The following is an 18,210-nucleotide window of genomic DNA, read 5'->3' as shown; positions in this document are numbered from 1 at the left end:
GTAAAACTTGGCATTGATCCACAGCCTCAGACGGATGCGCTCAAGCCTGCCGTGCGCACAAGCTCAGTTGGTAGGATACTATATTTTCACATTTTTAACAATGCAATTTAAAAGTTTTGATTTTTATTGATAACCTACATTTACCAACAACAAAAGACTACATTTAGCACCAGAAAAATATGTAAAAAAAAATAAAAAATAATAATAATAATAAAAAAAATAAAAATAAAAAAACGAATATCGAATACCAAATTTTCATAACGAATACCTACCCATAGAAACGAATATTCAATTATCTGAATATTTGGATACAGCCCTAGAAATAACTGACCAAAAATATTGAAGTTTTTCACAATATTGTGATTTATTGAGATGCGCCAGTATATAACAATGAGTTGATACGTTTAATGTAAAGCTTATTAAGCAAAGTATGTTTTAATAAAGTATTTTAAACAATCAAATTTGACTCACTTGGCTAGTAAGCCAAAAAGTTAAGTTTGAACCCTGCTACTCAGTGACAACAACTCCATCATAGCATATCAACAGTCAATCTCACAGTTTTCACAGTTGTGCACAGACAACTACCTCCAGTTAAACATTGACAAAACAAAGGAAATGGTCATACACACATCCAAGACACCCCCTACACTCAACTGCACACTCATCAGAGGACAACCAGTTGAACAAGTCAACAGTTTCAAATACCTAGGACTCACCATAGACAATAAACTCAGCTTCAACGACCATGTCATTACCACACACAAACGCGCACACCAAAGGCTCTACATCATACGCAAACTGAAATCACTGTCTGTGGCCCCCCACTTCCTCTTACTCCTCTACAAAAGCATCATCCAACCCATCCTAATGTACTGTTCCCCCTGCTTCTTCACCCTGCTCACTGTCACCAGCAAAAACAGACTCCTCAAAATCCCACACACACACCATCCAAAATAATCAACCTCCCCACCCCCAGCCTGTCAGAAGCAAATGAACTTGCCATCACACGCCTAGCATGTGCAATAGTAAACAGCCCCGACCATCCCCTGAACCATTTTTTCATACTTCTCCCATCTGGCCGCAGATACAGGGTACTGGACTGGAAAAAAGACCATTTTAAAAGAAGTTTTGTCCCCTCAGCCATCACAGCCCTAAACAAAAACATGTAGATTTAATATTTCACCCCTGTACACTGTCTATGTCATGTTTATGTTTATATGGTTTTCTGTGGTATGTGTGGGAGAGGGTTATTTGTTATTTGTTATCTGGGGAATATGTGGGAAGAGGGTCTGTTATCTGTTATATGTTGTGTATGCTGCCCTGAAACCAACCTGACTGATGATGTGTGAAAACAATTATCCCCATGGGGACATTAAAGAACCTAACCTAACCTATAGATCTTCTTTGCTGCTGGGGGAACAATGGGTGTGAAGCATCCATGTTTTCATAGACATGGATGTAAACTGTAAAAGAAACTTGACTGGTGTGTGAGGCATACAACTGCAGGGCTGTAATTCTGTAATTTTGATGCCCTTCTTTCTTCTTTGTTAGGTGGCATCCCCTTTATCCTGACCGGGGAACTGTTTGAACAGTCCTACCGACCTGCTGCCTTCATGATCGCTGGTACAGTAAACTGGCTGTCCAACTTTGCTGTGGGCCTCCTGTTCCCATTCATCCAAGTGAGTAAGCTCATCTAAATGTGTGCTGCACATGTACACACTGTATCAGGGTCAAGGGTCAGGTTTTGGAGCCCAGTCAGTTCAGAATCATATTCAATTTTAAAGGCCAAGTTAAATGTGTACACATACATGGGATTTGACATGGAAATAGATAAAACAAGGACCACAAACATATTGGTCACAATGTCAGCAGAGACAAGTAATGCTTCTCTAAAGTAAAGTGTTACACATACTTTGTCATCATCTTATTGTCAGCTAAACCAACACCAGCCACGGTTGTCACTTCAGCCTTTCACAGTCCATTAAAGTTGTCAGCCCCTCATTAATCCCAGCAGTTGCTGCCTGTCACACCATGCTGTCGGGTGGTTGTTGTTGCCCGCACTCTGCCAGCACCTCCACCTCCTCTTTGGACTCTCATTAGTCAACATACTTGCTGTTCAATGTTTCAGCAGTCCTGTCACATAAAATTATGTATTTTGTATCCTCATTATACAACTACTGAGCTCTAATGGTTGTCCTAGGAAGGGTCAGAGATCCCTGCTGATTTACAAGCTTTTCACAGTAATGGTATTAAGTTAATGACCAGAGTGCTCCTGACTTAATATACTGGATTATACAAACAAGTTATAGATGTTCTTTGCTGAATCATTTCTTAGCCTAACTGTACTAGAAAATCTGAACTATTGCTGGTCAGTGCGTACCTCTCTACTGATATTTGCCTGGTAGCTTTCTTCACACTGCTCTGGTCCTCTTGGCCTGAATAAATGGTAGTATGTATCTTTTCAGATGCACTGGGCTGTAATTACCACACTGTTTTTTTGAGAGCCTCTTTGCCGATTGGAGATGCAATTTAAAAACAACTTTAAAAACATTTTCCGCCTAGCAAAAGAAAATCTGATACTAGCTCTTAAAATGAGTGTTAGCCTATTGACGTTACAGAGCTGTCTTAGATGCTGTCCTTTATAACTCTTGCATTCTGGGATATTTATACCGCAGCTAAGTCATGAAGGCTGTTCCACCGAGCTTTTGCCTTTACTGCTGAACTAGGATCATGACGCACAGTTTTTATTTCTCTTGTTAGTTTTGCAATCTGTGAGATATTCCTAACTGCAGGATATTAGCAGTAAAATATACTGTAAAGGGGCACTGTACCCATTTTACCCATTGTGAAGAGTTTAGTCTTCTTCAGATGTATTACTCAGCCTGTGAATACACTCTTGTGTAATGTGTTCCATGGCTCTGGAGTGAGTTTTACAAAGTGTGGAAAATAACCCTGGTGATGTCATCAGGGCTATTACCATTGAGATGAATTATGGGAAATGTAGGATCCAGTGTGTTGAGAGCTTGGCCTGTATTAGGGAATTAAAATCTGGGGGGCAGATGTATAAAACTCTGTGCAGATTCACGACTAAAACTGTGTGTATGCACAAAGGCAGAAATATGTGTGTGTATTCTTTTCATCTGATTTATAAAGCCTTGCGTATGCCTGATTGTGTTTTATAAATCTCAGTCATTGTGGGGCTGGGCGCACAGACACAAGCCTCATTTCCACGCCCACAGTTTGCCAAAAATAGATATAGAAGTGCCCTTATACACTTGTTTGCATATGAATACTTGTGACCCTCCACAATTCAAAAGACCTGTCAACAAGAAATACAATGAAGAAAGTGCATTCTCCCTCTGTGTTGCATCAGAGAGGTTCTCCACCAGCCAGAACAGGCATCATTACGCATGGCTGTGGGTATTTGTAGCCTCCATACCCCTAATCCATTACATTCCTGCGAACCATCATCATGCTTAATCTTAATCATCATTAATATGAAATGTCAGAAGGATGATCAATGATTCATTTACAGCACTCATATTGAAGCTGACTTTACAAAATGCCTTACAGGATCAAATTAAAAGATTATTATCAGGAAGATTAATTTAAATACAAATAAAAATGACATTCAGCCCTTATAAATCATTTAGAATTAACTTTATAGATACACCTTTGATTGACATTTTGCAGAACACCGTGTAAGCAGTAAATATGATAACATGATCAGTGGAATTAGCTAACAACCTAAAAACAAACTTATCTGTCCTTCAACTTATATTTAGTCTAATCCTCATCATCACCCTCTGTTATCTCAGCTAAAGCCGAGAGTATGTCTGGTCTGAAGAATGCATGAGGTGCGCACATTCTCACCCCACTTTCTTTATAAATACCAGTTTATGTGTGGGAAAAGGCGCACACATGGTTTTACACATATTGATTTGGGTACCTGATTTTGGGTATGGACTGTGAGCTCTGTCAGTACTGTGGTTGAATGGAGTGTGGACACTGGCTGTTGTGCTGCTGTTGATGGGCTGCTTTTGCTGCTCAGCTTTGTAAGCAAGGTTTTACAGGTGAAATGTGAGACATGACAGGAAAGCTGAATACAAAGTTTTAGGCACAGAAGCACTTTCGAAGCATCATAGGAGCTGTAGATGTTTGTTACAAATTACACAAAATGATACGTTTATTTTGGTTTGAATAAGGAGACATTCGGGTGTTTTTTTCCCAGCCAGTACAGAAATAGATACCTGTTTTTCTGAGAATATTCAGTGAAAAACCCATTTTAATGTTTTTAACTTTTCAAAAAGACACAATAAAAGAAACAATCTTTACGAAAATACACCGAGCGTTGAGAGCTAGTGATACGGAGACTAACGTGAAAGGGGGCCAGACTTTGGCGCTCTATTATATAATCCTTTAATGCTCCTTTTCTGGTATTAAATTTCTAAAAAGTTCATAACAGTCATTGATCCTTGTTTGTTACGATTTATGAGCATCTTAAAACTGCTTCATATACAATTGTGTTTGGTTATTTATTTATTTATTTTTTAATGAGCAAATACAACATTTTGAGACAGAAGAGCCTATTAGTGTCTAACACAGGAATGTTTTTCCTGGAAACTGCAGGGTCCTCTTTCACCTTCTAAAAGCTGCTGTTGCTGCGGGCGGCTCCACATCACTGCCTCCTCTCATTTTACCTTCTCTGTTTCTTTCCCTCTGTGCCTCTTCCTCTCCCCCTCTTTGACCTCCCAGCTTATTTTTCTCGTTCTCTGACTCTTACTTTCACTCTTTTATTCTTATACTTTTTTAACTTCAGTGTTTTTGACTTTACAATCTCTTATTGAAGTTACTTTGTAAGAGTACATAGTGTTTATACAATTCAGAATTGGGTTTGGCGGTATGAGAGGATATAGGTACCTGTTTGGCCACTTGATGGATAGATTGTGTATTGTTTCAAGTCTATATCCGTCAAATGTACAACAGTTACAGTGAAGCAATCAGTGGCAATGGAATTCTTGTTTTCAGACTCCCTCCAACAATGCTACTACAAAATGTATAAAAGAAAAACACGCAAGTTAAGATGATAATCCGAGACTTAATACATAAAATAGTGCAGAGATAGGTGGTGTGCAGTAGTAATAAAATGAATTAACTGTGATATAGACTGGATGAAATAAATATAGATGTAAACTACAGTGTGTGCATGTATAAACAGGTAGTAGAAGTAGTATTTAGGTTATGTGTACCAGTGCAGTGAGTAAAATGTCAAGTGATGTGTTCAAGAGTTCAGCAATCTTGTGGTCTGTGGATAAAGCTGTCCCTGAGCCTAATGGTGTGGGAACGTCTGCCAGCAGCCTGACAACGGGAGGAACAGTTTTTGGCTGCAGTGATTCGGGTCTTTGATGATCCTGTTTTCCTTCTGCCTGCAAAGCTGGGTGTAGAGGTCCTCCATGGATGGCAGCTCCACAGTGGTGAACTGTTGAGTTTCAAGTTAAGTTTAGTGCTTTAGTTCATGTTGCATTACTGATGCAGAAGCCACAAGTCAAGCTGTGAATCCCTTACTTTATATTCAGACAGTTCACTCATGGGCTGCACCTGAAATCACCTCCAGTTTACTGTACAGCGCACTATAAGGGAGCAGCTGTGGCTCAGGATTGGAAGGTTGATGATTTGATCCCTGGCCCCTGCAATCTACATGTTAAAGGATCCTTGGGCCAAAGTGTTCCCAATTGCTGTGCCATCAGTGTGTGAGTGTGCATAAATGATTACTGATGTGCAGGTGGCACCAGTGTCACTAAGACTGGAAAAATACTATCTAAGTGCAGTGCATTTACCATGATTATTGTACGCTACTTTATTTTAGCATTCGAATTCTGTGTGTGAAATGCGTGCTACACAGTGCATAGGGCTGGGTGATATGGACAAATATTCACATCTCGGTATTTTCAGGCTGAATGGTGATTCACATTGTATCTCTCAGTATTTTCTACTAATTCGGCTACAAGTTCAGTTGCAAGCTGATCCACGGCTGAAGTCCCCTGTTATTTTTGCTGCATGTTTTTTTTTTCCACAGCAGGGCAGGTAAAAGAAGTTCACCTGTTGAAGGTGTGTTGTTTGCAGAGGTGCAGTAAGGGTCTGTTGTTTGCTGCTCCTCATCAACATCTCACTGTGGCTGTTTCTGCTTCCACTCTTCCTCCCTGCAGTATTATTAGACCTGTCTTAATTGGAGAAAAGCCGCTAATAAAGTTTCACTAATTCAGTGATTCATTTAATATCCTATAGATTCTTCTCAATAAATGTCCCCCGTTATTTTGTTATATAAAAATTGTATTATGAAGCAGCAAAATAAGGACATGTTGGGTTTCCGAGCAGCAACTTCACACAACTTCTAATAGGCCGGATAGCGAACATAAACAGTAAAATAAAGCAGATATCTAAAATAAAAACAGGACGCAGGAGAGAAACTAAACTCCAAACCACAGAGATTCAGTTAGAAGCTACAAAAGTTCTGAGCACTGAACACAGAGACTTTAAAAAATGCCTTTCTCTCCTGCAGACAGAGGTGAGTTCAGTGTCACAACACACAGGCTTGTTTGAGGGGGAGAAGGTGGGTTGTCAAGTGTTGGCTGCAGTCGGCGAGACATCATCACTACCCCCATCTCTGGCACAGCTTGGCGTGGCATGACGCTGCTTACATGATGATGGAGATGCAAATCGGCACAGCGTGGCTCAGCACGGTCAAAAGTGACAGTGGCAGTCATTCATCTCACAGACTGATTAAGCATAGTCCTGCAACTCGTAGACTGATGTCACACTGTAGACTAATAAACAGTTGGATTAAACAGAGGAGCAGCAACGTGTCTCTCTTAGTGTTGCTGGAGTCTGGAGGGGGAGAGCTGTGCGGAGAGTGTGAGAGAGGAGAGATGCACACTGGTATGCATTATGTAACGCAACTTGACTATATCGATATAATATATATTCAATCATATATGCACATCTGCAAGCACAACCACTATGTCTGGATATATTTCCAAAACTATCAGAATTAGGTTAACAAATGCTCCATAATGACTGCCTTCTGTATGAAGTACAACATTCTAATACAGTAAATTAAGTCATTCCTCTAAACTAATATCTAAATACAAATACACAGCTGGTTAAATTTATTGATCAATTTCTTGTCAACTGAGAAGACCTCAAATTTAACATATAGAGCCAAGAAGCAGTGATATACATGATGTATCTCCATCATGCTCTTATTTAATCTCTTCCTTATAAATCACATAAAAGAAAGCCAAACTTCATGAGCTAAAAGAGAAATGACAAATTGATGAATATAATAATAATACCATATTTTGAATTAGAGCATATTTTAAGGGATTTTACAAAGGAATTATTGATTCTGTTTCAGTGTACTTCTCACTGACTACAATAAATAAATAAGGCACTTTGATGTAAGAATGATGGCATGATTGAAGTGGTACTGTAGCTTTAACTGTAACCATGGTTGTGCCACTGATACTGAGACGTGTCTTATGCAGTGAACAGTTTTCTCAAATCCACCTCCAGGTAAATGTCCTGGGGCCGTCGTGATGTCTTCTTATCCCATTAATGCTCCCCAGGCCTCTGCTGCCTTTTTGCATTTGACTGATGTAACAAAACATTAGAGAACACACAGAGAGAAAGACATGGCTGACTGCTGCATCCAACGCAGTCATTTCATCAGTTAGTAGATCTCAAAGTATGGAGAGTATAAAACAAGAAGAATCTGCCAAACACTTGAAAAGAGCACATAAAACACAAGCACTTCACTGTAAGTGAAGGGAATAGCTGCCTTATTGAAATTAATCAGAGATAGGGACTGTTCTTGTATTGCTGCCCTCACGAACCAACCTCACTATCCGGACAGATAACCCCAAAGAGATTAAGTTCCCAAGGTAATCTGCTCTGAATCTGAGGGGTCAAATGTCCTGAATTGACACCCCCTTCAACAATGCCTGTGATGTGGTAGAACGCTGTGTAGAATGAGGATATGGGACCCATGAAGACCTTGGCATTGTACATTTCTCCAAACTACGCATATATTACATTTGTAAGTTTCATAATAATGACATAGTTCAGATTACATGTATATGAGCTGAGTTTGTCAATATGAGGAAGGTAAGATGGGTGGCATGACACATAGGTGAGACAGCTGCCAATCAGCAGACCACTGTACAAGAGCAACAAAAGTGGATAGTTTTTAAAGGAACTTCAGGATGTGTTTGTAGCGACCAAACTGGGTATTTTAAGCTGAAACATGACTTTTTCTCCCAACCCTAACCAAGTGTTTTTTGTGCCTAAATCTAACCACATATTTACCACAGCCTTTTTAACATAAGATTGAAAACACATAAGTGGTTTGTAGAAATGTACAAATCCAACATTTATTCTGTTGAGTGCGTTGGCTGAGCTGAGCCTCTCTATGGCCAGGCTGTGATTAGTGGAGCACCACCAGCTCCATTGACATGCAGAGATAGGACAAACTGGTGGACCGAGACAACACTTTCTTTTGCACTTTCTCAAAAGTATTTTGAGTGACAGTGTCTAACAACACCAAGGTCAGATCCCAGGTCAGTACCAGGGTGTTAGAGAATACTCAGTGATGCCCCTGCCTACATGAAGCAGCACAGCAGAGGAAGCTTTGCCTTCATCTGTCATATCCTGCAGGAAGAACAACACATGAGAACAATAATTTGCCTGCTGTTACACCAATTATAAACGTGTGCAATTTTGTGCAGCAAGTGTGAATACTTAGAATAGTTTCCATCATGCTGGTGGGCAGACTGGCAGCATCTTGATTAAGCTGCTCACGAGCCAGGCCCAGAGGTTGAACCAGTGAGTGAGAATATTAAATTTTCTGTGTGCCTTGAGTAAAAACTCTGCTACTCTGGCTCTGCTGTGGGGCATCAGGCTGAGTGGGGATTCAGTGTGTCTGACCACCGGTGAAGTCATTTTCGAGCCAGACAGAAGAGTATTGAGTGTTTGTTGTTGAGGAAAGGTTATCCACAGTGGCCTGCACCAACAATATCTCTACTTAACATAGCTGACAGCCTGCAAGTGCAGAGGACTCGCGTTGAACAGGAGGTCTGCCTCGTGTTTCTGGAGATTTGTGCTTCTCCACCTTTTAGTCCAACCTTTATTACTAAATCAAAATGTGTGACCATTAAATTGAAAATCTGTGTGGAAATCTGATTACAAAAATGCAACTTTCAGCACAAACACCAAAGTAATATTGGCATCACAGTTTGCTTTTTTTAATTACTTCAGGGCACTCAGGTGCATAGTCAGCAGCGCAAGTGTGTTTTATCAATCCATTCACCAGCATAAATGTTGGCCTTGGTTTCTGCAAACCAGAGATATGTTATATTTGTAACATATATCGCAGATATGATAAAACTTTACATTTCAGTTTTCAGTTTAATGTTGAGGCAATGCTGTGGTTACCATGCAGTTAGATTTAGGTACAAAAAATACTTGGTTAGGGTTAGGAAAACATTAAGCATAGCGTTAGTTCAGGCAGGACACGATGTCAAGCTCAGCTCACATCCCAGCTACATCAGCTGATCTCAAACAGCCCAATAAACTGATGGATCAGCTGATTGATGGAAGGGAGTCAGCTGATAGATCACATGATTCCTTTCTATGCAACCAATTGGCGAATCTCATTCAGGGCCCTATTTAAACTGCTCTGGCCTGCCTACTGTTGCTGCGTCCTCTGTAAGCTGCTTTGCAACCCACCTCCAGCCCAGCTCCTCCTTTTCATGTTGTGTCTGACTTATCAATGTCATTTCTGTTTGTCATTGATGCTGGCTGTGGTCTGTTCCGGGGGGGTCTTTGCTCCTGCTCTCCCTGCCTTAGGCTTTCCATGTAGGCACATACAAGGGCAGGGAGGTATGCTCTCTCCGCCTTAGGCTTTCTAGGAAAGGCATAGAAGCCCCAGAACAGAGCCATACTGCCACATATAATACTGTAAATGGAAATAAAGTTTTCTTGACTACAGTGGTTCTGACTGAAATCATGTTTCGGCTTAAACAACCCTGTTGCTACAAACATGGCTGCATTTGTCATGAACTCTAGGTTAGAATCTGCTTTTGTTGGTCTCTAACAGTGGTCTGCTGCCAGTGGCTGTCTCCCAGTTGTCTGTCACAGTTCTGTATTACTGGTCACCTGCTTATTTCTGTATGCCCAGTTACCCAACTCCCATTCAGTAATTTTCCATTCACTCTGGTTTCCCCATACCTCAGCTCTAGCCATACCCACCTCATCAAGGCAACTCAGTTCACCTGTTCCTCATTACTCACAGCCAGTATATAAACCCCAGCATATATACCCCAGCGTCACAGATACTCTTTACCAGATTGTTCTTCACCACTTATGCAAGACTCTCCAGCACTTTTTTCTGGACTGGTTTCCCGTTGTCAACCCTGCTGGCCTATGACCTGCTTGCCTGCCTACAGTGTCACCACACTCACCATTGTGTGTGTGACCTGAGAGTACTCACCTGCTGGCTTCTCCACCCTCTGCCTTGCCTCAACCTACCCCCTGTCTGTCCCCTACTGGTTTGTCTACTTGGACTGTGAGCTCACCTGGTTCCGGATCTTTGACCTCCACGACTACATCTCCTGCCTGCTCCTACAAAGTGCCCATGCCTGTTATTGAATCGAACTGCATGTGTGTCTGGGCTAACATCACTGCCCACTCACCTGCTTCCTGGCCCAGTTCGGTCTGCTGGACCAGCCAAGCCATCAAAGTATTTGTAGTGAGACTTTGCTGGGGTGTTGAACTGTATTGTGTGCTGTTTACCTGCTCTGCACTGTTCCTGCTGAGTTGTGACATCAAACGTCATTACCAACTTTTTGTGGTTTCCTGTGTGCTGCAATTGGGTCCTTATACAACCTGTTACTTTAGCCCCTTTTACACTGCCAGATTTTCCGCGAATGTTGGGCCATTTTGCCGGCAAGCTGTGAGCGTTTAGACACACAGAGCCGGATTGGCGAGTTGATCAGAGGTGCCCAATTTTCCGCCTCGTAGGGTAGTCATATTGGGGGAACCCTTTTAGTTTAAAAAGACAGAGGCGCCCTTCCGCAACGGGAGGGGCTGTTGAAGACTTGTGGGAGGAGCTGTTGATGACGCCGCACGTGCGACCCACTGGTGGTGGATAAACAGGAAACAGCTGATAGCAGGAATTAGCGAGCAGCTAGTAGCAAGAGGGAAACGCAAACCTGACAGACACTGTAAAGATGAGCAACTGGGGAGACAAGGCATTGCGCGCCCTCCTTGTCCTCGCAAACGAAGTGGCCATTAACCGTCAGATGACAGGAACAGTGAACAACGGGCCGACTTACGAGAGAATTGCAGAAGGACTGACCAGCCGGGGCTTCCCTCCCACGTCTCTGTTTACGTTACATGCTGAGCTACATGTTCTGTTACTTGCTCACGCCCCCCATTGCCCCGAAAAAGGCACATTCTGTATAAACAAAAGTAGGTAGGTGGCATTTTGCCGCACTCCCCGATTTTGTTTTTATACTGCCAATGCTGAAAGAAGACTGATTGGGCTTTCCTGCAAATTTGCACAATTTCTGTTTAAAAGGGCTACTGTCTCACCTATGTGTCAAGCCATTTGCCATCCAGTCTGATGAGAAACTCAGCTCACACACATCATCTGAGCTACGATATGCCTGTAAAATGTACAAACATATCTGTGGTTTGCAGAAACATACTTTGCCAACATTTTGTTCTGGCAACTGGGCTTTTTTTTTATCCCCATTGCTCTATTTACTCTCTATTATGAGAAGCATGTTTTGAGCTGTTTGTTAAACTGTAGTGAATAGTTTCTTCATATGGCACTTCATTTCTACTGGCATGCCCACCCACAAAGAGAGCAGGATATATTCTGTCACATTTAATTCTGAAATCATGCTTGGTTTTCAGAGCCATCTGTCTGCAGTGTGCTCCTGTGTAACCAGCCATAGATTGTGATGCAGAGCTCTCCTTTGTTTCACAATCACAGGAGTGAAAACAGTTTTACTTGCTGCAGTGAGATCGCTCACCATATTGCGTAACTGACAAATACTTCATTTACAATTTCCTCAAGCCCTTCATGCTATACTTCAATATCACACAAACTGAGATACTGCAAATTCATTTTAATGGCCTAAATAAAGACCCTGTGTTTTTATTGATGAAAATCTTGGTCCATGGCCGTTTTTCTTTGTCAATACTCCCTTTATTCCCAAGACACCATTAGGGACTCGACCTATTAAGTGCTGCTTCATGAGAGAAGCTAAAACTATTGTTTTTTTAGTGAGCTACTGTAACTTCATCAGATGACCTGTGAAGAAGGGTAGAGAAAGAATTGACTTTGTGCAAATGCAATATGAAGCAATTACTATTAACAAATAGCCTGGAGGATTTATCTGATCTGAAGTTAGAATGTGGAGAGAAGATAATGAGCCTGGTTATGTGCGTTTGATCGTTACTGATGGTTTTTATTGAGCTGAAGAAGAAGAGAATGGGGGGGCGGGTGTACCGCAGCCTGTATGTGTACTCTGTATTTACTGTCCTCACCTCTTGGCATTGTGCTACCTTCCCCTTTTTTTCTATGTTTTGAAGCAGTCTTTAATGTCTCGGCAGGCGTCCTAAATGAGAACACTTCTCATCCCAACTCGCTGTGATGTACTTTGATGCCTCATTATATCTGCGTGTCAAACCTTTTCATTTATCTCAACCAATACATGATGAATACGGGTCATGCACCTGTAAAAATGATTGGATGACAGCTCAGTCAGATGAATCATCACTTTATACATTAAATGCAACATTTTTCTAGATACCTTGACCTATAGTACACATCGGCTCTGTCTGTTTATAAAGTAAATGTTATACCATACACAAGCATAAAGGTTGTTACTGAATTGCAAGGAGGAGAAATCAATGTGACATTTTGGCTTGAAATGGTCACATCTAGGAAGTTTGACTCTTTATTTCACTGCCCACGCACTTGTTCACCAGCCCTGTGCTCCTTTTATTTCTCCTTTCCCCCCAAGTGTCGTGTTCTCCTCCTTTCTGTTCCTCTGCAGTGCACTCACATCATTTTCCCAAGAACTTTAGTTAAGTGAATCTATGAGTAGACTTCATGTGCTGTTCCTTTGACCTGTTTTGCATGTTCAAGCAACCATAAATATAGCTTGTGCCTTTCTTCGTCTGAATGTTTTCCTTTCCAATCTGTCTCTAACAAATCAATCTCCCAAGGTCCCAAAAAACATAGTTTGGTGTGTGAGCTGTTTTGTTATCAATCAAATGTGTTATTTAGGGATTAGCTGCCCCCCTTTGAGACTGCATAATTATTTTTATGGCTTTTCCTCTGTGCGCTACCTTAGACATTTGTTCATGCATTGGTTTTATATGAATGTAGGTGTTGCGTGTTGCGAAACTAGGAAACTATGGTGCAACCTGCACAGGCTGTACTCATTAATTTGTGGTGCATTTTCCTACGAAAAGTAGTCCCAAGCAGTCTATTAAGAAGACAGGTTGGGGTGGTGGATGGGTCACAAAATCCAGGACTTTCCCTAGGAGACGGCAGTTCGGAACAATGTGAACTTTAAGTGAATTGTGAGTCATTTTAAGGTACGTCCTCACCATATTTCTTTTCTATAAACCTAACCACAGTACCTTTACTTGCCTAAACCTAAAGACACCAGCCATGTTTCTTTTCCTTTATGTAGATTAAGTAACTTTACTTTAACGATGTATCATCATTAGTGGGGCGCTAATTTGTAGGATATGTGTTATGTGTGCATTATTTTAGGATATCATACAGACTCTTGAGCATCTAATTTTTTTTCTTTTTTTTTTGGTGTACAGTGGGGGTTTTTTGTTTTGTTTTTTCAGGGTTTTAGGATTGCCTGAATGGGCGTTATCTGTGGTTATCAGCCTATGGGTTAGAAGGGACTCACTACACCTACTAGTAGATTCAGAAGAAAAAAACATGGTTTGGGTTCAAATAAGTACATTTGTTACATTAGGCCTACATAACGTAACGTGATGAACTTTTGAACGTCAGTTCAAATAAGTTATAAGTCACATTGACTTTCGCAACCACACAAACAGCAGTCTCCTGGGTGAAAGTCCTGTGTTTGAGTAATCCACCCATCCTCCCTGACTACCTTTGTACGTGGGCTTTATTGCTCTTTATACCACATCACCCGACCTCCTCCTTCGCTCCCATCATAATTACTACAACCACTAGAGGTCGCTGTCTTTACACTTGATGACAACAATCACAGCCACTAGTAGGTCAAGCAGGCCACTTCTAACTCATATCTATGAGGCTGATAACCACTTATAAAGTCCATTCAGTCAAGTGCTTACATTCGTTTGCGCTGGAAAGAAATCACTGAGCTTAAACACTTCATGGAGCTGAGGGGAACTGTAGAGTCAGGTAATAATTCTCTATGGGTTTATCACAACATATGACCCCCTCCACATGAACCCCTCCACATACAAACAGTTATGTCCTATGTTAACATTCATCCATTCAAGCAGGAATAAAACTGTGTACACACATTCCATTATAAAATGCTTTAACTAAACACAGCGCGTCATTATGTGGAAACTGAAAGTCTTAGAGGGACATTCAGACTATAATTGTTACCTATCCACCTAGTAGATAGAATTTAACATATTCAGTTTTATATTTCATAGTATGAGCAAAGTCCTACTGTCTGCCTTATAATTGCCCTCTGTGCCGCGGACATATAGTTCAGCTCTGCTTTTTATAGCAGAACTTTGCCCTCGGTTATAACGTCCCACTTGTCCCTCATTAGATCCTAATGGCATTTGACATTTCAATCTTCGTGAGCTGTAAAAATGTAGAGATGTACGCTGAAGTTCATGCCCTCCTAAACCCACAGTTATCTTAACTTTTCCAAGCACTTCTTTACTTTCCCAATCTGCCATTTCTCTGCTGAGAGAGCCGGGGCCTTGTTTTTATCTGTTTGCAAACAATAATTTAGTATTAATGGAAGTACATGGTGCAGGTTGAGAAGTTTTGATCAAGGCTTTCGTCTTTCAGAGTAATTTTATTGAAGAGAGTTTAAGGGGGAATTTGCAGGGGATTTGACATTTTCATATTGTTAAATTTGTGATTGAATGAATGCGTAAGGTACACAAATAGTTTACTTCATAGTGAAGCAAGCCTTATTTCATACCTTATTATGTCTCCATTCTTGGGAACATACTTTGATTAGATTGCTTTGTTGAAAAGTAATTTTTACTTGAAGACTCCTCCTAAAACATTGTATGACTTAAACTGAATGCACAAAAATATTCATGCTTCAAAAATCTCTGCATGTATATCTACTTAATACACTTTTATGAATGAATTTGCTGCATATTCAGTACTGAGAAACCAGACAACACAATTATAGAATCTATAATGCATCAAGATTTACCCCTGCCTAGATAGCTTGTGATGTTACATGAAGCTATATTTTCTCTTCAGTCATTCTTATTGCTGGAAATTAGTTGAATCACGAGGATATCGCCTGTTTCTTTTTCTGCATCTTCCATCTTGTGTTGAATTTTCCAAACATTCTTCTGTCCCTAGAAATAACGTGAGAATCATGGCTGTGTACGTCAGGAATGAGTCTGACCTCTAGTCTCTGCCGCTGGATGGATGCAGGCATTTTGCCGCAGGCATTCATCAGGACTTTTGCAAGCAGGATTCAGTTACAGTCACAGTCTGCTGAGGATAAGCACAAACGACATGAGCACAGGATATAACCTTGTTAAATTCTGAGAACAGGAGCAGGAGCTCAGAAATTCATTAACATGTCACCGTGCTGTATCCAACAATAAAGCTAATGTGACGGAACTACACAGGAGATTCTAATTAAGTTGTATTAGAGCACATCTATTTCCTTACAGCTTGAATTAATGGGGTGAACTGTATGTCTCATTGCTGTTTATGCACAAGTGCACATGCAGTTTTCACATCGCAGCTCACATCAAGAAATGGTATACTTCTACTGCAGCTGGATACTACGACTACATATAACAAAGCTGAATGAAGTTAGATATACTTTCTTGAACTTTAGATACAGACATGGTCATGGTGAACAAAACACTAAAAGGTGACTCTGAGTTAAGGAAAGGGCTTCCGCAAGGTTGAGGGAAGAAGAGGGGACCCAATTAGCAGTTAAATCCAGTACCGGTGATAGATTTACACCTCTTGCCTGCTGCTGCAACCTTTACTTTTAATTTTCTTTTTCTTTTTTAGACCATTAATATGAATTGTTCCAGCCAAATATGCACTCACACAAATGCACCTACACACAGACAATGTTACTCATACTGTAACTTGAAGGACATGTTCATAGAGAGAAACAGAAAAGAGTTAGACAAAAGTCATCCCAGAAGTTTGAGATTAGAGTGAATCTTTGCTTGCGGCATGCTGGACATTGTACTGACGTTGGGTTGACCTTCTGTCAGATATTTTCTGCCCGTTTTCTCTGCAGTCCCTGCAGACAAACCTAATTTTGTCCTTTCAGCCAGCTGCACCAGTGTGTCATGTGTGGGAGGAAAAGAGTGAGCTAAAATAGCTGAAAAGGGCATATCAAATGTACGGATAGTAATTTCTTAGTTGTTACTCTAACAGGAGGGATCAATTGTCAAGGATGAAACAGAAACAGGGCACACAAAAGAATACAAGAAAACAGAGGGGCAGATGAGTGTTAACATAAAGCTTGGGTGTCAAGATGCAAACACTTGAAGGTAGCCTGTGGATTTTTTGAACACTGGTGATGCTGTAGAACAATGTTTTGATGAGAATGTCATGTATTGTTTGTATCCGATGTTCTACCACAAGCACATGGTACACGTCTGCTGACAGCAGCAGCTATGACAGTGGACATGTACCAATAAAAGGGGAGACGAAGACCAGAGGTGTAGTGTTCCAGAATCACACGGGAACAATGCTCTGCAACTTTTTTTAATCTCCAAGTGAGGAAATAGAATATTCTGAGTAATTGAGTAGGAATTCATAACTATTTTTGAAGCACTTGAAGAGGCAATAGTTACTAAAGTGTATGTCATTCAAGACAGACAATAAAAACATAAGGAACAGTCAAAGTTGTCATAGTGACATATAAGGTGTGTTGACTGATTTACAACATCAACTCATGCATGGCAAGTTCACCATCTTACTTTAGCCTGTTTGCATGCTAATAAGCACTAAACCCAAAGTACAGCTGAGGCTGATGGGGGTGTCATTAGTTTAGCAGGTATTTGGTCTTAAACATAACTAGTCCATACCCACTGAGTGCACAGTTGCCCACGTACAGTTTCACATGGTGTGTGTTTGGGATACAGGTCATAGGAAATTGCAGATTAAATAGTCAACTGAACCCATTAAGAAGAGCAATGTATTCAGACAGAGTTTTTGTGAATTTGATAGTACAATTGACCAATATCTAAAGTCTCCCCTAGCTACACTCACGAACACACAGACACACAAAGTTGAGGGGTATGGGGCAATTTCCCACGTGCACATACACCTACACAGCATGGCAATTGGTTAGCTTGTCAATTTGACATCAATGTGCATGTTTTAGCAGTGTAGATGTAATTAAGTAATTAATAAGCCTACCTTTATCGGCTGCAGCTGAGATGATGTCTGTTTGAAGTGGATGCATATATTAACGCACGTGCACAGTGTAACTCCGCTGCTTGGCTACAGCTGATGTCCGTTTGAGGTGGGATACATATATCAATGCGCGCGCGCGCAGTAACTTGTGGGGTGAATGCATACAATTCACTTAAAAGCGACTTTGTAAAAGAATATACTAATAGTGTAATTTTTGGAAAAAGAAGCTTTGTCACCTTCTAAAAAGGGGTGCCAATCCTCAATGCCTATGTGCAGTTTCACATAAATTGACCACGTCAGTGAATAGAAAAACGTAGGACAGACAGAATGACACACTGACAGCATTTTTCTGTTGTTATAGCACCACCCAGTTGCCAATTAGAGTTAAATTTCTCCAGTCATCCTGTTCTACATATCTACCAACTTTAGTAAAAATCAATATGGCGGTTAGGCCTAGATAAGAAATTAGCTCTCTAGCGCCCCCATTTTGTTTGATGGGGTCAATAATGGAGGGGTCCCCT

General features: G+C 40.8%; 1 protein-coding gene across 3 annotated transcripts in view; it reads left to right on the top strand.

Annotated features, from left to right (window-relative positions):
* slc2a9l2 (solute carrier family 2 member 9, like 2) overlaps window positions 1-18,210 on the top strand; it is a 166,866-nt gene that overhangs the window by 140,087 nt on the left and 8,569 nt on the right. For all 3 annotated transcript variants that reach the window (XM_050038483.1, XM_050038484.1, XM_050038482.1), the window contains exon 12: window positions 1,552-1,679. In XM_050038483.1, coding sequence (XP_049894440.1) covers window positions 1,552-1,679 — 128 coding nt within the window. The remainder of the gene's footprint in view (window positions 1-1,551; window positions 1,680-18,210) is intronic.

The sequence above is a fragment of the Epinephelus moara genome, chromosome 24 (genome assembly GCF_006386435.1).
Source record: "Epinephelus moara isolate mb chromosome 24, YSFRI_EMoa_1.0, whole genome shotgun sequence".
Lineage (NCBI taxonomy): Eukaryota > Metazoa > Chordata > Actinopteri > Perciformes > Serranidae > Epinephelus > Epinephelus moara.
Note: the sequence above shows the minus strand (reverse complement) of the source record. Positions and strands in the feature narration are given on the sequence as shown.